Genomic DNA, 18392 nt, shown 5'->3' with positions numbered 1-18392 from the left:
CGACTTCATCATTCGCATTTTCGAAAGTATGACAAGGTGGCTCCCCTCAACATCCCCATCAGATACGAAGTCACACGGATCTAGTCCTTGTCACGATCAAAGCGGATATCACATCCATCGGCATAAATAAACGAGTGGTGGTAAAAAGAAAAGCCGACGTAAATCCGAGAAGATGATCACTGGTCCGAGCTTTTCCTCTCTTTTGGTAACGTTCCCCCGCGATTTCCAAGGCTTTCCCCACAAATGAACGAGAATTGACCTTGCAAAGAATACCCCCATTGTTCCTCCGATTGTACTTTGCAGCATGGTGGCGCTCATTAGTCCCAGGGTATAACGGAAACGTCGGCGCGTTTCAGTTCCGCCCTTGAATATTCTTCCAATTCGTCGTCTCCACTCAATTAAACTGTCCTGAAGAAATTCGGGGTCAAGCGATCCATCAGGGTGGGTGCATAATCCTGTCCTTAATGGTCCTGATTCTGAAACCCGCCAATAGGATGAGCGGATCCCCTTCTAAGCTTTCAGCCATTGGAGGATAAACACTATGGAGTATGATGGAGTTATACGCGTCTTCGGAGCATGCGGGAGCTTTCCTGTCCACCTCCTGAAGAAGTCCACGAGGCAATTAGGGGGGGATAAACATCGGCAATGGAATGTTTATAAAGTGGGCTGCATCCAAGGAGTAGTGCCAAGGAGAATATCCTCCACAAAACAACAACCAAGAAAACTCAATCCTGCACTGGCAATGTCTAAGCTCTTTGGTTCTCTCTTGGTAGCCGCCTTGGCGGTTGGTGTCATTGCTTCGCCCGTCGCCGAGCCCGCCATCACCGAGGCTCCAAGCTTGGCTAAGAGAGCCACTTCTTGTACTTTCTCCGGCTCTTCTGGTGCTGCCTCGGCGAGCAAGTCGCAATCTTCTTGCTCTACTATTATCCTGTCCAGTGTGGCCGTGCCATCTGGAACTACTCTGGATCTCAGTGACCTGCCCGATGATACCACTGTTAGTACCTATCTTTTTCGGCCCTTGAACAACAATTAAGCAATATTGACTCTGCATTTATAGGTGATCTTCGAGGGTGAGACCACTTGGGGATACGAGGAATGGGATGGCCCACTCCTCCAAATCTCCGGTACTGGTATCACCATCAAGGGTGCCAGTGGTGCCTATCTCAATCCCGACGGAGCTCGTTGGTGGGACGGCGAAGGCAGCAACGGTGGCGTGACTAAGCCCAAGTTCTTCTACGCCCATGATCTTACCGATTCGACTATCACGGACCTTTACATTGAGAACACCCCCGTTCAGGCTGTTAGCATCAATGGCTGCGATGGACTCACTATCACTGATATGACCATCAACAACGAGGCCGGAGATAGTGAGGGTGGTCATAACACTGATGGTATACTATATTCACTTTATTCCTGCGTACTTATCATTGCAGTGCATACTAACGCCCGATCTTAGGTTTCGATATCGGTAGCAGTACCAACGTTGTTATCACGGGCGCAAATGTGTATAACCAAGATGATTGTGTGGCTGTGAACTCTGGAACGGTACGTGCAGAATGAAGAATTTCTCTTCTGAGCCTGGAACTGACTGCTTGTATAGGATATCACTTTCAGTGGCGGTGTCTGCTCCGGTGGTCACGGTCTGTCCATTGGTAGCGTTGGCGGACGTAGCGACAACACTGTGGATACCGTCACGTTCGAGAACTGCGAGGTCAAGAACTCTGTCAATGGTAAGAAAAATTCATTCTTTTCTGATTTATCGTTCAATACGTTGACCCCTTCCATCAAGGTATCCGCATCAAGGCCACTGAAGGCGACACTGGCTCGATCACGGGCGTGACTTATTCCGAAATCACTCTGGCCTCCATCTCGGGGTAAGTATAATCAAAAATCTCTCTTGCCACTTGAAATCGCTAATCATATTACATAGATACGGCATCCTCATTGAGCAAAACTATGATGGCGGCGATCTCAAGGGATCCCCCACCAGCGGTATCCCTATTACCGACTTGACTGTGGAGAACATCTCCGGCGTGGACGCCGTTGCTTCCGACGGATATGACGTTGTCATTGTTTGTGGATCAGGTGCCTGCTCTGACTGGACTTGGTCGGACGTTGATGTTACCGGTGGAACGAAGTACAGTGGCTGTGAGAACGTTCCCAGTGTTGCCAGCTGCTCGTAATCGCTCCGTTCTAAGGGATGGTGGTAGGGATTGGGATATGAATTCGGTTAGCTAGTCCTCATTGTTATTTTCCAGGCTAGAATGCATGCCTATCAAGATCCTGAAAAGATACGTTATCGAGGAATTTGTAGCGCTGTCGCAACGAAATCATGCCCGGAGACCCTATGCGAAGTCTTAGGCACGCTAAGGTACAGTAATCGATCTTCATATACTGGAGATGGCTGAACCCTCGGCGCCTAGGAAGGGACATTCGGGACTGTTAAGTAGATTCTTCTACTCCGTACCTTGGGTAGAGCTAGAACATGGGACCTTCCAATTGACTGTACGATATGGCTAATCACAATTTCATGCCAATTGTTGGCGTATTTTCACGGTCAGTCGTTTTCCATCAGGATGACCCCTGTGTCTGTAATTTTCATATAGTGGAGCTAGAGTAAGACACTGACTTGGGCCAAAAACCCCCCACTTTCGGCTCGAGGCAACCTATCGAGTGCCATAACACAGGGTCCCACGATGATTATGTTGATCACTGCGTATTGTGGTCAGCACCATCACCTCAGCCGCACGACGGGTGACTAAGCACGTTCAGGGGAATTGCCAACTTGGGAAGCTAAAACATTCAGGGACCTGAGGCTGAAAATCAGTCTTCAGGAACCGTTTGTCTACCCCTGATTAGAGACACGATTATGCTTGCGGAGATAATCTCGGAGCTCTAGCAGATTACTGACCTTCCTCAAGTCATGCTTACTACACCTGCCTCTTTCGTTTTTCTACGTCCATAGTGGGCTAACGCCACACTGTTTGGGAGAGAGCCACCGTGTGGTTCCACAACCCGATCGGTCCACTGCCGTGCCTTAAGAACCACCAATAGTTCATTTCACCAGTCTAATTAACGCGAAGCGTAAAATAGACAAATAGGAGTACATACAGAGATTCAGCCAAGGCGCTAGTGAAATCAACATTAACAGTACATTAGCAGGAACAGTACATTAGCAGGACCCAAGTAATGATACCAGTATCTGACCCATCTCAGGGTCCCTCACGTGGAGTATTTCCTTATTCCTCCAAGTGTCGGTCAAATACTTTGCAAGAACACTGGTTGAGGCGAAGGCCCATCAATTCCAACTCTCATTCATTGCATTCGCTCTTTCCTGTGGCCCAGGCTCATTGAGAGCCAACCACCAATGATAATGTTCAAAAACCAGACATTTCCACCCTACTTCAAGAGGCCTGCCGTGGCTGTCGTTTGTCTTTGCATTGTGTTTTGGGCAACAATCTCACTCCATCCCCGAGGGTTCATCTATAACGTGAAGCCGATTGTCCTGTTTGATGATGCACCACAATATGCCTTCGCCACGATATTGACTGCCGAAGGCGATGCCGAGTACCCAGACGTTGAAGAACCGTACCTAAAAGCAGCAAGATTGCTTACCTACCAACTACTTCACAACCCTCGTACTCGCAACGGTAGTGTTGAGATTCCACTCCTTGTTCTCGTGACACCCGATGTCCCGCAAAACCACCGAGATATCCTCGAGGATGATGGAGCAACTATAGTACCAGTTGAAAGTCTGGGGCGTGACTGGATCCATCCAAAATGGGGTCGCTGGAGTAATGTGCTCGCCAAGTTGAATCTATGGAATCTCGAAAAATACGACAAGATCGCCTTTCTCGATGCAGACTCCGTCATTTTCCGCCCGATCGAGGGCATATTCGAGAGCCCACAGACCGATGTTCGCCAGACACTCACGTCCAAAGTTAACACAACATCCGAGTTGCCAGAACACTACATGATCGCTGGTATACACGATCCTTGGATGGAATTGAACATGCCCCCGGTGAAAGGACAGGAGTTTTACGAAAAGAACAACTACATGAACGCAGGATTTTTCGTTTTGAGTCCGTCGAAACCATTATTTGACTACTATGTGTCTATTCTGGACACGCCCGACCAATTTGACTCTGCGTACCCTGAGCAGAACCTACTCAACTGCGCTCATCGAACGGATGGATCAATGCCGTGGCAAGACCTTGGCCCTGGGTGGAATTTGAAGGGAGGGTCTCGGTTTGATTATGAAGCAGGACTCATGTCCATCCATCACAAGTGGTGGCGACCCATAGGCGATGAGTTTATGGCTGAAAGAATTGCTGAAGCAATGGAAGAGATGAGAATCCATCTTAGAATATTGGAGGAGCAAGGAGAAGTTCAATTTTGAGGCCGGAGAAGGCTTTGCCCATTGCATTTACGGTGTTATCCTTCTTCGTTCAGCATTAGATTTCCTTTGTCCTGTTTATACCAGTATCTCGTAAGAGTGAGCTGTATCTATATTTCTCTACCAAATAAAGCACGTCAAGTTTAGTTTGCGAATATTACCGAAACTAAATAGTGACTGCATGAATACATAATATTGATTGGGACTTTCGAGATAGCAGTGGAGCGGAGGCATTGTTCTTCACTACTGCTCCCTTGATCATTGTTTGTAGCCATGTTGAACGTCCTGTTTTCTACCTGAATTACCGTTTAGTTCGTCTGTCTTTACGGAGGAAAGACGATTAAATTTCTAGAACTGATTCGCATTCTACCCCAACTCTTTGCGTACCTAGAACGCAGCTAGTTTCACGTCTAAGCCTGAGTAAAAGTAACCTATTAGATCATATCAGTGACAAGTTCCTACATTTGGACGGGCAGCGTGCAGGAGAAAATCTTCTCCCTTTTGAGACATACCTCTTCGAGTGCTCCGAATTTTCCACAAGTACAGTCGGTTACACCTCTCCTCTTGGATTGTCTTCTCCGTTTGGCTTTCAGTGAGGAGATAACGAGCGCGATGGATATAATGACAAACAGAGACATCGCTCCACCCTGCCACAGCAACGAGAAATGACAATGGCTCTTTGCCTGAATTTTGATATAGGTAATGACATGGTCCGAATTAACGACGCTTCCATATGGAGACCTGGATAAGTGACTTTCGAATCCATTGGACTCTGTCATCATCTCATGTTTGACAGGTCTTGAATCTTTAACACTGATTGATTCATCGTTATGCTGTTTTATCCATCGTTCATAACCCGTCTCCAGTTTTTGATGCTCTGGAACTGTGACCACGGACTGGTGGGCGGCCAATTCCATTTTCTATCCGACAAACTAAGTAGTCAAAGTGGCTTTCTTAGTAGGTGTTTTCGAGATAGGTTGAACTTCCACGCTCATCATTTACGAAAGATCGTGAAGCCCTCTTGAGGAAATAAAGAGCGGTCGGCAAGCAAGAGAGACACGGTAGGGTAATTTTGGTAGTGTAATTTTCGGGCTTCTGAGCAGGTTGGGCGGCTAATCTATAACGGGAAGGATGTGAGGCTGGAAAGGACCCTGGAATTTGTAATGAAACGCACTAGGACGTATTGGGTATGTATAGGGAAGCGCACAGTACTGTACCATCTCAGGTCCCCATCAGCTTACACTGAACTATTGAGGTTTTGAGAGTTGACCCACTATCACTGGGATGCTTATTGGCCTGCCCACTTCTTCAGGCTGGAGCAGATCCCCAGCACGTATCCCACGACTGACTCAGGCAGATTACCCTAGTTAGCTAACTGGTCAGTAATGCAAACAATCGGCGAAGGATGGCCAAGAATCAGCCGCCGCGCTAAACTGGTTACCCGAAAAGCAGTCAGGGACTCGATGTATGAGACTGGCCGGTGAATGGGGAGGTCTATCTTGCGAAGCCATACCTTTTAAGTCACTCGTATCTTTGTATGATTCTTCATGCGAGACAAAGATAATCATTACTAATAAAGTTGTGTTCTTAGCTTGGATATTCCGCTTGAGTTGATCAACTATTACATATTTGAAATGGCCACAGTTTCCTCTTAAATATAATATGGCTTCTTGCGTACTACATGCAAAGCCGAAGACTACCCCCCGCGGTTTCTGGTTACCGGTGTATGTCACCGGTATCACTCTAGAAGATGTAAAACTTAGGGTCAAAGTAAAGTCCATTTTTTGGGTTTTGTCACTGAGATCCATACGATATCTAAATGAATGGCAACCTCAAATCTTGCAGTACTTACGGCACTTCATTGAAGTGTATACCGCCCGCTACTAGCACTCTCGGAAGCTGAGGCATATTCCAGGTTAGATAAAATAAAATCAAGTGAATTCGATCAATGAAAATGTTGCATTTCGGCTCATAAAAAGGTCATTTCCGTGAGACACAGCACATCACGGACGTCTTTGCCAAAAACCACAGCGACCCAGCGAAGCGAAATAGTGAAATCCCGACTGTTGCCCAGACCACAGCCAAAAGGTAATTCCAAATACGAATGTTGGGTAGGGTCTAAAACAAATATTAGCACGGTGGGTGGTAATTAGAATGTATAAGACTGACCGAGAGACAGAAGCGGCTAATTCCCGTGCTCATAATGCAAAGAACCATGGCTAGGTTGCTGAAAACCCAAAGCAGGATGAGGTAGGTCCGGAAGGCTTTATACAAATCGTCAACGTCCTTCCCATTGGATTCCTCCGGGGCCTCGAACGAAGCCAAAGCTCGCTTAACAGTCTCTTGGAAGAGAGTGTCGATATCTATCTGGGGCCTATCCAATTCCTCAATGAACTTTGATTTTTCATCCTTCTGTGTTTGAACTTCCGGAAGGGACGTGGTCTTTTCGACTACCTTGGTACCGATCGAGACATCGTGCCAGTTGCAAAAGGCGTAGACCATGATCATATTGGAGGAACACGTTGTTCCGGCGAAGTAGGCCCACGCAGATGTTAAAACGTGGAGTGGGTCCATGTAAAGAATGCTGGCAACAAGATGCGCTCCGTAAGTAGCGACCAAGGCTATCAGAACCATACTCGAGGCGAGGTTGTTCCACACAGCCGATTGCATCGCATCTTCGTATAGCACCGAGTTGACCACCAGCTTCCTCGTAGCCTGGCTGACTAGGTAGAATGCTAGAATAGTGGTATAGACCTGAATAAGTGGGAAGTATGTGAATGAGATGATATAGGCTAACCGAGAGCTGTTCGTTTAAGAAGGTGTCAGTTTGGCATGCTCACCAAAGTGGAAAAATGATGTTTGCTTACCCTTTGGGGCGATTTCCAAGAGAAAGGATGAATTGCAAGCATAAGAGTAAGACGTAGCCGTATTTCAGGAAGTTATTCACAATTGGTGAAGCTTCGTTCCCAAATGGCCAAGCTTGTTGGTCATTTGCTTCATTTGCTGTGCCCACGAGGCCCATGATGACCGACGTTATCATAAAGAAAGACGCTGTTGATAGTTAGTTGTAGCTCACAACTGAAGATTTGTTGACTAGCCATACCGAGGGAAAACCAACTCATCACAAATTTGGCAAAGTTGTAAATCATTTGTAGATGGAGAAATGCCAAGAACAGCAAATTGTGGCCACTCTGGTAAAGTCGACCAAAATGGATAAAGGCATAGAGATTCGCTGCGAGAGATCCATTCAACCACTGTCGTCGCTTGGTTATGAACTCTGCAAAATCGCTCTGGACTTCTACCTCTCCTCTTGATCCTTTGACAAACGTCAAGTGCCACTTGAATCCGGCCTTGGCTACCAGCTCGAAAGACAAGATGCGATCGCCTGCAAGGAACATGTTCTTTTTGAAAATTGTCATGCCATCAAATCCCTTCTTTCCCAGCTTTTTCGATAGTGTCAGGTCACCATTGAAATATTGCTCTAACGGTCGGCCCATGATGGCTCGATAGCGATAAGCGGAAAATTCGCCCAGCGAAACATGCCCAAATACACTCTCTAGTGGCTTTTCAAGAAGGTTCGATTGTTTCAAGTCAAAGGTCTGAGCAGCGACGAAAGGGTTGAAAACACTCTTCTTGTGCTGGACAGGGTGGACTTCGCCGCAAGCGCCTCCCAGGTTCTTATCGTTATAAAACGCCTGCCATAACCCGAGAAGAGATTCCTTGCAGGGCTTGGTACCCGCATCAAGAAGGACCACCACTTCCGGGTTTAGCATACGCGAAAAGGCATTGAAAATCCAGCGGTGCGAGTTGATTTTGTTGCTGCTCTCCTGTTTCAGACACAAGATCATCTGGACTGGAGGGATATTGGTGGATTCGTTTCCGTGAGGTCGAACTAGTTCCTGGTTTGGGGTTACAGATAGTTGTGTAGTGTATTCAAACTGGTCTTGGTGAGTACATTGGCGGCAATTCAGAGCTTGGTGACTTACTATATGTGCGACAGTTTCTCTACCGTCTACCGATCTCTTCATCACGCCATCCTGATAGATACCGATTGTCGCCAATACGTCAAGAGTGTTCTTGTCGCAGGAGTCGATTCCATCAAAGACCAAGCAGACAACGATCTTCTGCCAAGCTGGTCCTCCTTGATTCCAGAATTCCGACTTTTTGAGATTGGTGATATCGCGGATATTTTGCATTACTCCGTGAAGGGTCCGTGCCGTCAGAACCTTATTCTCGCTTCGGCAGGTGATTGCGATCATCAATTCGGTGTGCCGGTTGGACATAGCTGGGCGAAGATTGTAGCCATTTCGCATAACAAACTCATCCGGGTCGCAGGTAGCGGCGGTATCTGTACAATCAGTTCTGGACAAGACAGAAAGCTCATTAGTCGTTACCGTTACTCACATCTCAGCTGGGAGAACTCCTCGGAAAGTTCTGGCGATTCTCGATATTGTTTTTGTACGGCATTCTGAATGGCGCTTGGTACTGGGTAGTCGGCGCTCAGAACATAACCCTGCACGAGCTTAATTTTTCGCGTAGGATACCGGCGAATTCCAGGAACGAGTGAGCGACGAGGCTACAAATTGATCAGTATCTAAACTTTTGCGACGGACTAAATGTCAGGTCGGTAATACGTGGAGATGCGACTTACATCGAAAGAGCCATTTGAGTTATAACTGCTGTCCCTCGTATGCTGAGGGCTAAAATAGTCATTGTATCGATGAGGCGCGACAGCCGTCGGCGTTGAAGTCCTCATTTTGTCTGCAGACAATAAATTGTAGGTAAAATGGCTCCCAGAAGTTGCTAGGCAAGTAGTCTTTGGTTCGAATCAAGAGTTGGAAACTAGTCACGGAAGAACTTGATGAGCTCAGGCCGGATAGTGAGAACTTATGGCAATCGTCCGGTCGATCGGAATTAGACTGAATGCCCGAGCAAGTGGTGATCGCTCGTCAATGGACCGCGTAAAGGCGATGCACACGACCAGCGCGAGTTGCGACAATCTATTCTATTCATAGCGCACGTAATAGAAGCATGGAGAAAATTTTTTCTTCTTCTTTCTTCACACATTATTGTCAAAATTGTTGGTAGGATGCGCAAGTCGTGGGCCATGGATATGTGTAGGCGCTGCGCAATAGTCGTACGTCAGCGGGCCCGATCGGGTAATTAGCGGCCTCCCACTAGTTACGGACGGGGATGAATATAAAGCCCTCCAGGGAAGAAGAGCCAGAGCGATACCATCTCGCTCTTTTATGGTCGTTTCACCACGTGTTCGCTGGCGGGTCAATCAATAACCTTAACCCATCTTGGACAAGTTAGGAGCTTAGACAGGTTCTCAATTCAAGCCACGTTATAAAATGTGGTTGGAGAGTCGCGTCGCTCCCATCCCGATAATAACCTTTGCGGATCTGCATCGGACCTGCCGACGAATTTTCCCACGCGTTCCGTTCCGCCCACTCACCCAAGCGGGATTGATCTGGTAAATAGGTACACTTTCATGTACCACCAAAATAATTTTGAAGGATTAGAAAGCCGAAATAAACATGATCAAGCATGCTTCACTGAAACTTGATCTCCTATTTTAAGGTTGTTTCTAGGTACCTGCCCAGTAGTAAGCCCCGGTGTGCAATCTCAAATATATATTTTGACTCCCCTACGTTCTGGACATGGCGTGGAGTTAGTATTGTAAGAGTTTGCCTTTTTGGAGCTATATCCGCAGAAAATGCCGTTCTGGAATATATTGCATTATTGCACAATTATTGAACATTGTGGCTGAAAAATAGAGTGCTACGTCAGGCTGGATCCCCTGCAAGGCTGAGTGGCCGAGGTCATTATTGCCAAAGATTCCCGTAAGCCAGGAGCTACCCTATCGAGGTCTATAAAGGGTTATGACGAAGTCAAGACTCAAAAGATTCCTTGCGGTTATGCATATCTGTATCTTCGTCCTGTCCCGTGCTGGAAATGTAGAAACCCGGACGGAGACATATGCCCCCGATGCTCTGTCCTGAAGGCAGCGAACTCGATCTGACTTCGACTATGTTTTATTTTACTCCAATCTAAAAACAGGACTATCTAATATGAATTGTTGAAACGAAGTGACTTGTTTTTAGAAAACGATAGAGCGGCTTTACATGAGTGGTAAAGGGAATAGATCACCATTGCTGACCGACCTGACATTATTTACGGAAAACTTCATTTATGTGCCATGCCTCTAAAACTGTAACGCTAATCAAATGAAAAAGGAAGAAATTTCACACTTCGCACTTATTCAAGTTATTGCCCTTTTCTTGTATCTCATCCATAGCCGGTTTTCTTTGATTGAAAGAGCTGGACCCAAGTACAGAGGCTAAGACGAGACCAACCCCGGCCAGTAGCTAATGATGGAATTAGCGACACACGTTCATAATACAAGAGGCTCTTGCAGAATCTTACCTCAAGACTGATATCCTGGTGGGTCACCAATCGAGGCACCACCACGGCCAAGACAAACCCCAGGCCCTGAGCATAGTTTTTGGTGACTGTGCTAGTCATCTGAACACACCACGCAACCAGGAAACCTCCTGACACTTGTAGGACTAAGTATATCCAAACCAAGATACTAAATCCTCGGAAGAAATCGCCAAAGCTCAAATTTGTGATCCAGCAAAAGTAAATGAGTGCGAAAGAGGAGCTGTAGGCAGCTAGTTGAGAATTGCAAAGGAAAAGAAGACCAGATCTCTTCATAGTCCTCTCAATGCACAGACTGCCTATTGCAACGCAAACTCCTGCCAGTAGCATTACAAATGCCCCGCGCACCATGGATTGAACCTTCAACCCCTTTGCACTTGACTTGTCCGAGCCAGATCCAAGCTGAGCCAAAACAATGCCAAGCGACATCATGGCAATGAAAATCCAGTTTTTGAGGGGATATCTTTGGTTCAATATAATCCTCGCAAATATGGGCGTCACAAGAGTCTTGAGTTGAGACAAGACGAGATAGGGAACAAGGTCAAGATAGTGGGCTCCCACGCTCTGTAAAATCGTAGCGACAGTAAAGAGTACGGCAGACACGGTAGTGTCGTTAGAAGCAGTAAGCAGAGTTCCACTGAAACCCTCCCGCAACGAGGGGCTTGCATCGGAATGCATAACACAAATCGCAGAGATGGTGAATTTGGATATTTCAATCAGGATAATGCCAGACAAAGGCTCGAACCTGTCGTGATTTGTGGCCGGCTGCGATTGTAGTGTATGCTGCAACTAAGACTCGTCTTAGTATTAAAGCATCAAGACTTCTGGTCACCCTACGTACAATTATAGATGTCATGTTCTGTAAAACCAACTAAGAGATATTAGACAGGAAATAATGACATAGATTGCATTACCTACCAGGAGGAGAGCTATGTATGTCCATGATTTGACATCTTGGCTGGGCTGTAGTCGAGACCACCGCCACAATACACGCTTCGGAGTTTGTGCTTGCATCAAGGCAGTGTAGAGACAGGATGAATCGGGCAAAGGCAAGATGTAAGCTTTATGGAACGACAAGTTCCTTCGGACAAACTTACAAGATTTCTTGGAAAAGTAGCCTTAAGTGGGCCACCGGATCTGCTGCAGTACGATGTCCAGACTCAATACAGAAAACGGGAATTTGTCGCGAGGTTTTTTTTTTTGGGAAGCTAGGACCTGGTATTTTATCACAAAGGATGGGTGTTGAGTCAATACCCTTGTATTATTCCGTTGTCATTTTTGTAAAGTATATTGGGTATGCGGTAAGTGGAATACCAACGACATAACAACCCAAGGTCAAACCCGAAGATGTGACAATAAGGCTGGACAGCAAAACCTTGAGATATTATATACATCATATTTCTGTCGGACCCTTAATCATACATAGTACAGTACATACCAGTGCCCGTAATTTGTCACTGTCACTGTCGCGTCTTGTAATCCCCACTCCACTCAATTACGGCACTAGGTAGCGAAGTTACCAGTGGTGAAAGACCCTGAATTCTGTCTTTAGTTCATTTTACGAATCATGAGCTCATAAAAAGAGTTTGCTAGCGCTTATAGCTAAGCTTAACCAAGGGAATTTGAGACGAAATTGAGCTTGAGGCTTGAGGACCCCTGTTTAAGAGGTCCATACAGGAGAAGACCGGGTGGCCTTGTAACATTCTAGTACGAGCTCCTCAGGCTACTGATGTATGGGATACTCTCAAGCTTCAGGCAGTCCGTTTCTCTCAGTACTAGTGTATTCGGCTACAGTATTCTGAATATGGCGTTGCCAATTAGGCAGCAGTGCTCATAAACATTAAATCATCAATCGTGCCAAGCACTGTACGCCGACCTTTGCGGGTTTGATATTGCCCTGACTTTGGCTGGAGTCATGGCGCGAGGTCACCTTCGAGTGTCCCTTGTGCTAGTATTGCTGCTCGTTCTTGCCTGGCTGTCGGCTTCTTCTGTCCAGAGATTATACTATCTTTTCCGATTACCGTTTGTCTGGACCGAATCTTCAGCTCAAGCGACTATTTCTCAGCACCACGATAATTTTGATCTGACATTCTCCTCATTCCCGGCCAACTATTCTACAGAGGATGCAGGCTTGCACCCAGTGATTCCAGCGAAGCTGCATCACATTCACCTCGGTCCAAATGCTCCACCATCAGAATGGATGACAGCCAGAGCTGATTGCCTCAAGCATCACGACTCGTGGGAGTTTTTCCTCTGGAATGACACCAATGCGCCACAGTTCGTAGAGAAGAACTATCCTCATCTCTATGATATGTGGGAAAACTATCCATTTATGGTCCAACGTATTGATGCTCTACGTTATATGGCGCTAGAGAAGTATGGGGGTGCGTTACCTGTGAAGTTTGGTACATGAATCCCAGCCTGACCGTCGAACTGACAATGGAAATGTTACAAGGTGCTGTTCTTGACTTCGACTTGGCCTGCAAACGTTCCCTCGAACCTCTTCGTCAATTTGACTTCGTTGCTCCGGCTGCCCATCCGACAGGCTTTTCGATTGGCATGATGCTTGCCTCGCCTAATAATACCTTCGTCAGATCACTGATCGAGAGCTTGTCTATGTTCAATCATATATGGCCGCTTCTGCCGTATGTCACAGTGATGTTCAGCACTGGATGCCACTATGCTTCGTAGGTGCCTCGAATGGTCTACACATTCTTCTTACTATTCGTCTTATCACAACTGACATTTTCTTTTTGGCATAGAACCGTATACACCCTACAGACCAACCGATCGAGCATTCGAATCCTCTCAGGGCCTTCCGACAACCCGAATTTGCATATGCTGAATGGATTCGTCGATACTCCCCTCTTCCGCCATTTAGGTTCCTCCTCCTGGCACACCAAAGACGCCCGTCTGATACTTCTGCTTAAGGACGCCCAGCCGAAGCTTATTTTTATTGCTGTGGTAATAACATTTGGAGTCTTGGCCCTACTGCTATGGTGTGCACGGTTTACGCGACATCGTTTCTCAACACGAGACGTCGAATCTAACCTGAAAAATCCTTCTTTTAAGCCTTTGTTTAAGTACACATAGGCAAATTTTCTTCAGTGTATTATTATACCTTGGAACCCGTCTGATGCTACCCGAGTCGTCATCAGTGTGCTGATACATTTTTCCATGTATATATATTTCATTTTAAAACGATCTTCTAATTATTTGTCCCGTAATGTCCTACTTCAGGTTGTATTGACAACTTTCAGATCCTTTCCAATGTGTTGAACCACATGTAGCGGCTGATCACTAAGTATAGTGATCTATCCCATGAGTACTGGCTCGCGTGTTGACCGAAGGCAGCTCGAGACTCGAGATATGTCTGCCACGAGCTCACCAAGAGTACCCTATCTTTCCCTGTATCTGGCGCGAGAGATCGGTCCACAATTTTGGGGTTCGATGGTATTGTTGCGGGTAACACAGGAGCCCTAAGCAGCTTCCATAAAAACGGGATAGCGGATGGAATCAAGTCGATCAATGATGAATACTTCCGTATTAGCCAAGTACTTTGCAGAGTGAATGCGGGAGGTGCATGCTCGTTGGTTGCAACATAGTTCCTAGATTTTCAAACGTCAATAATCCATCAACGCTAGTCGATCTAGTGATGATGGGGGGAAGGAAAATGCTGGTCGAATCACAAACGTACCTCACGCCGGCACTGACTGCTCTATGGTTAATATGGCCCGAGATTCCGCCTCGGTCGAATGTCATGATCTAGAAAATACATGTTAGAAAATAGCTTCAGGTAGCTAATAATTTCATGGAACTCACCAGGTCCGCCTTCCATTTTTCGACGTAAGGCGCAATAATTTCTTCAATCAGCTTTTCATCCCACCATTTCTTTGGATTGTCCTGAAGTCCAGGGTGGTCCAAGACCACACAGTGATCCGCGGAGATACCCAATGCAGCACAGCTGTTATGAATTTCTGTTTGGCGTTGCTCACCAATCCCATTATAATTTCCTTGAAACTCTTAAGCATTGGGTGATTCTTCACTACTTATTCGAGTGTGGATGATCTGCATACCTGAGGAGATCACCAGCAAGGAGCGCGTGACATGGGCATCGTGTCGATGGTAGAGAATGCTAGGGCTAAAGAATAGAGTTTCGTCATCTGGGTGTGCTGTGATAAGCATTGGCCGACGCGCGTGGCGAAATTTGTCCGGTACCAGGCGTGGGTCATCAGCCAGATAATAGGCAAGTGTGAGGTACAGAAGCAGGGCGCATGTTACGGCCGCCCCAGCTAAGGCTGGAAGAATTGCAAGCCATCTTCTGGTTAGAAGCCGGCGCCCAAGTCGCCTCACGACGCGAAGAAGAATCATCTCATTCGGGAAACGATTGATCAGAAGGAAGAACTAGAGGGCCGTTCCCGTGAGCAGGAAGGCGAAGGGAAGGGGTTCCGATAGCCTCAGACAATCTATCGCACTAAGAGGTGAGTGGTAATCTTCAACCAAGGGGAGCGGTACACATCAAATACCCGTTTACTACTGGGTTGTAATTTTGGGATTTCATTCGTGTATCACAATACTGCATCCACTGTTGAAAACCTTGTGAATACCATGTGCTGACCACCTGTGTAATGAACGACCCTCGTCTTCAATCGCGTACGTTCAAGTTTTGTGAACCCAAAACTCTCAGTTTACTAAATTGGACGGTATTACAGCCTGGTATCAAACATGACAGCAAATCACAATATGGTTGCCTACGGGACATCCGGAATTCAAGCCCTGCCTTTAAAGCTTAAACTTACTACGCAACCAATCGATGACCAAGAATGTCGCAGCCTAGACAGCTAAGCTACGCTGATCGTCTCTAGAAAAACGGCTTGTCCATCCTAAGGAAGTATTCGTTCGGTTCACGGATTGGCCCGGATTTTTGGACCCTGAAATCGCGTGTGCAAACCCCGCCAGCCCCTTTTCCTTCGCAAGGCTGAACAAAAATTTTGTTCCGTATTTCCTTTTTTCTCATGGTACTGCTACTACTCGGTGGGACGATCTTTCTTCCTGGCCAATCTTACATCGCTTAATTGTAACCCTGCGGCTGAAATACATACCTTGTACAGACTGGTATGACAGGTCACAAGTTTAGAAAAGCCCACCATGAGAGAAAATTATGAGAGCCTGGTCGGGTAAGTTCACCAATTTTCTCCTGCCAGTGTCTTCTAGCCCCATCTGTAAATCCCTCGTTAGCACAAGAAAATCCACATCATGGGATGTACTAGACTCGGCTATGGCCACACAACCTTGTTACAAGGTATTCTCTAAGTCGATAGTCTTAATAAAATTCCATGTGATCTTGCTACCACATCTTGCGTGTAGGTATCAATATTTGGACTCGAAGAGACAGTTTTACAGTAGCTAAGTGATGCCGTATATCATAATAAAGTCCCTTTGTATGTGTATCTCTTGATCATCAGAATGTGTCGATACAAAAGATTATATCCGCAAAAATACCGTTTGAGGCTTTATCGAACCATTCGATTCCTTTTCACAATGAATATGGGGAATCTTAGGTATTTAGTGATATCCAACATGTCGATTCAGAAAGAGTCAGGTGTTATTTATTCAAAGCAACCCGGTTGGGACCCGAATGGGCTCAAATCCATCTTGATCCGGCAATCTATCTTCAACCAAGACTTCGAGTCCCCGTCGTCCACAAAAGCCGTTATTTCCAGCTTCACGCTCTATAGTCCGCACCTCACCCTGATCTCCTTCACCATCACCCGGTACCCAAAGAGGGCTCATGAGCATTTGACCAAAAGTCTCGGTGCGACGAGGATTGTATCGAGGAAAACCGACTAGATGGTTCAAAATGTTATGAGGAAGTGAGTATAACTTCTCAAAACGCCGAGTGAGCCAAAGCCACGAGTGGCTTCTTCCGTCATAAGCAACCCGGATGAAGGGATTCATGTATGATCCCAAATTGCGAGATTCCTCCGTGACCGGTGCTGCGCTCTGTATATCTGCATGAATGATACAGCACTCAGATGCATCCCAAAACATCTCGGAATCTGCACGAAATTCAATAGAATCTCGCCCTTGGAAATATCTGGCATCGAATGCAACCATACCGCCCCAACAGCTGCGTACACGCACGGAATCCCTGCCCTCCAGTACATCTTGTCGACTCTGTGCGCTTCCCGCGGTAGTAAACCAGGGATAAAAGGGAAGACCAATGCCATAGCCTTCCAGGTCACGAGTCGCGTATGTGTCGTAAAATTTGAAAGCGTTACTGAAGTCCACTGCACATGCGGCTCGGTACTGAGCAACACCATTGGCGTCGGCATTGGTGCAGAACAAGAGCTGGACGGCTTCGACAGGGTCGAAAATAACGTCATTTAGGTATAAGACTTTGTTGTATGTCTTATCACTATTCTGTAGGGGTTGCAAAGCACGGTTTCGAACTTCGGCCAGATAATCGATGCGCCTGATTCGTTTATCTCCTCCTGGGATAGTCACTCTTGGAAGTGCCCCTAAACTTAGACCTGGCTCTGACACAATTGACTTGTTGCATGTCACTTGATTTGCGAAAGCGTGAAGGGCATCGTCGCCGTCTGGTCCACTATTGTTTTCGTAAATGCTCAAGAAGACATTCTGCTCCCCGAGAAGTTCAATGAGCTGGAGAAGAGCATGACCCCATTTTCCGTTTGCAATCACTCCCTCTGGATCGTAAAGAACTGCGGCGATAAATATTTTCTCGTTTTGAATATTACCACGTCCATAAGATTCACTTCTTTGAACTCGGTCTCGGAGTGTTTGGTAGTGTGGCGGTGGGTGGGTATATGACGGCCAAAATATTCCAGTGAGGCATATGAGCACTAGAATTCCGCCCAGTATGACACGAAAATAGAGAGAAGCCCGGCGTCTGAATCCCAGTCCGAAGAGTACACCCACGGTGCGTGCAAAGAAAAGGAGAACGCGGGTTAACAGTGCAGATAGCTTTCGCCTTGTCCAGCGCAGGGCGAAGGTTTGAGTTCGCCATTCAATGCCAGACCGGCCACTTCTCCCCCAGCCGAGTAATAATGCGGATTCGAGCTCATACTCGTCAGACTCGACGCTGATAGGCATGGTTGGACGTTGTCATGTTCTAGTGCTGCCTGGGGCCAGAGTGAGAAGCACAGATCACGTGGCATGCCAAGACCTTCCTTATGTTTATAGCATTGTTCAATATATAGAAATAAATATCTTGTCCATCTTTCTATTTAAACGACAGTATGTGAAAAGTGTGTTCTTTTGTACGAGGATCCATAATTCTAGAAGAGTGGTTACTAAACCGAATTGTGGGGCAGCTAACATCTCCCATGTTGAGGAATCACTCCTACCATCTCTGGGGTCCAACCAGACTGCCCTGGAAGTGATGTTCGACCTGTTTTTATCTCATTTGATTGCTTTTATTGGTGTATAGTACAGAATTCTTCCCAAGTCAGAGACTACATCTCTTGTATTTGTGCTTGTCATTCAAAAAAATAAAACACATCTACCATCACGTTTCCCATTGCCCCCA

At 46.5% G+C, this 18392-nt stretch overlaps 7 protein-coding genes across 7 annotated transcripts; 3 read left to right on the top strand and 4 right to left on the bottom strand.

Annotated features, from left to right (window-relative positions):
* Positions 1 to 742: 742 nt before the first annotated feature.
* Positions 743 to 2183, top strand: N7496_008678 (glycoside hydrolase family 28 protein; the record flags this gene model as incomplete). Its single annotated transcript, XM_056701597.1, has 6 exons — positions 743 to 994; positions 1058 to 1391; positions 1457 to 1545; positions 1601 to 1730; positions 1790 to 1874; positions 1931 to 2183. 6 exons carry the CDS (start codon positions 743 to 745, stop codon positions 2181 to 2183), a joined length of 1143 nt encoding a protein of 380 aa, XP_056553660.1.
* Positions 2184 to 3373: 1190 nt separating this feature from the next.
* N7496_008677 (nucleotide-diphospho-sugar transferase) lies at positions 3374 to 4399 on the top strand (the record flags this gene model as incomplete). Its single annotated transcript, XM_056701596.1, has 1 exon — positions 3374 to 4399. One exon carries the CDS (start codon positions 3374 to 3376, stop codon positions 4397 to 4399), a length of 1026 nt encoding a protein of 341 aa, XP_056553659.1.
* Positions 4400 to 6376: 1977 nt separating this feature from the next.
* On the bottom strand, positions 6377 to 9152 carry N7496_008676 (Chitin synthase C; the record flags this gene model as incomplete). Its single annotated transcript, XM_056701595.1, has 7 exons — positions 6377 to 6514; positions 6566 to 7199; positions 7264 to 7447; positions 7500 to 8334; positions 8383 to 8744; positions 8801 to 8972; positions 9048 to 9152. The coding sequence occupies 7 exons, from the start codon at positions 9150 to 9152 to the stop codon at positions 6377 to 6379; spliced, it is 2430 nt and encodes an 809-aa protein (XP_056553658.1).
* A 1492-nt stretch (positions 9153 to 10644) lies between these two features.
* Positions 10645 to 11854, bottom strand: N7496_008675 (uncharacterized protein; the record flags this gene model as incomplete). The annotated part of the gene is made up of 3 exons (XM_056701594.1): positions 10645 to 10767; positions 10826 to 11629; positions 11759 to 11854. The coding sequence occupies 3 exons, from the start codon at positions 11852 to 11854 to the stop codon at positions 10645 to 10647; spliced, it is 1023 nt and encodes a 340-aa protein (XP_056553657.1).
* Positions 11855 to 12755: 901 nt separating this feature from the next.
* N7496_008674 (glycosyltransferase family 32 protein) lies at positions 12756 to 13933 on the top strand (the record flags this gene model as incomplete). Its single annotated transcript, XM_056701593.1, has 3 exons — positions 12756 to 13224; positions 13296 to 13527; positions 13603 to 13933. 3 exons carry the CDS (start codon positions 12756 to 12758, stop codon positions 13931 to 13933), a joined length of 1032 nt encoding a protein of 343 aa, XP_056553656.1.
* A 163-nt stretch (positions 13934 to 14096) lies between these two features.
* N7496_008673 (PIG-L family deacetylase) lies at positions 14097 to 15211 on the bottom strand (the record flags this gene model as incomplete). Its single annotated transcript, XM_056701592.1, has 4 exons — positions 14097 to 14448; positions 14538 to 14605; positions 14663 to 14853; positions 14917 to 15211. The coding sequence occupies 4 exons, from the start codon at positions 15209 to 15211 to the stop codon at positions 14097 to 14099; spliced, it is 906 nt and encodes a 301-aa protein (XP_056553655.1).
* A 1242-nt stretch (positions 15212 to 16453) lies between these two features.
* On the bottom strand, positions 16454 to 17956 carry N7496_008672 (glycosyltransferase family 69 protein; the record flags this gene model as incomplete). Its single annotated transcript, XM_056701591.1, has 1 exon — positions 16454 to 17956. The coding sequence occupies one exon, from the start codon at positions 17954 to 17956 to the stop codon at positions 16454 to 16456; it is 1503 nt and encodes a 500-aa protein (XP_056553654.1).
* Positions 17957 to 18392: the final 436 nt, after the last annotated feature.

The sequence above is a fragment of the Penicillium cataractarum genome (assembly GCF_028827025.1).
Source record: "Penicillium cataractarum strain IBT 29864 chromosome Unknown utg000007l, whole genome shotgun sequence".
Classification (NCBI taxonomy): domain Eukaryota; kingdom Fungi; phylum Ascomycota; class Eurotiomycetes; order Eurotiales; family Aspergillaceae; genus Penicillium; species Penicillium cataractarum.
This window is presented reverse-complemented; position numbering and strand designations above follow the sequence as displayed.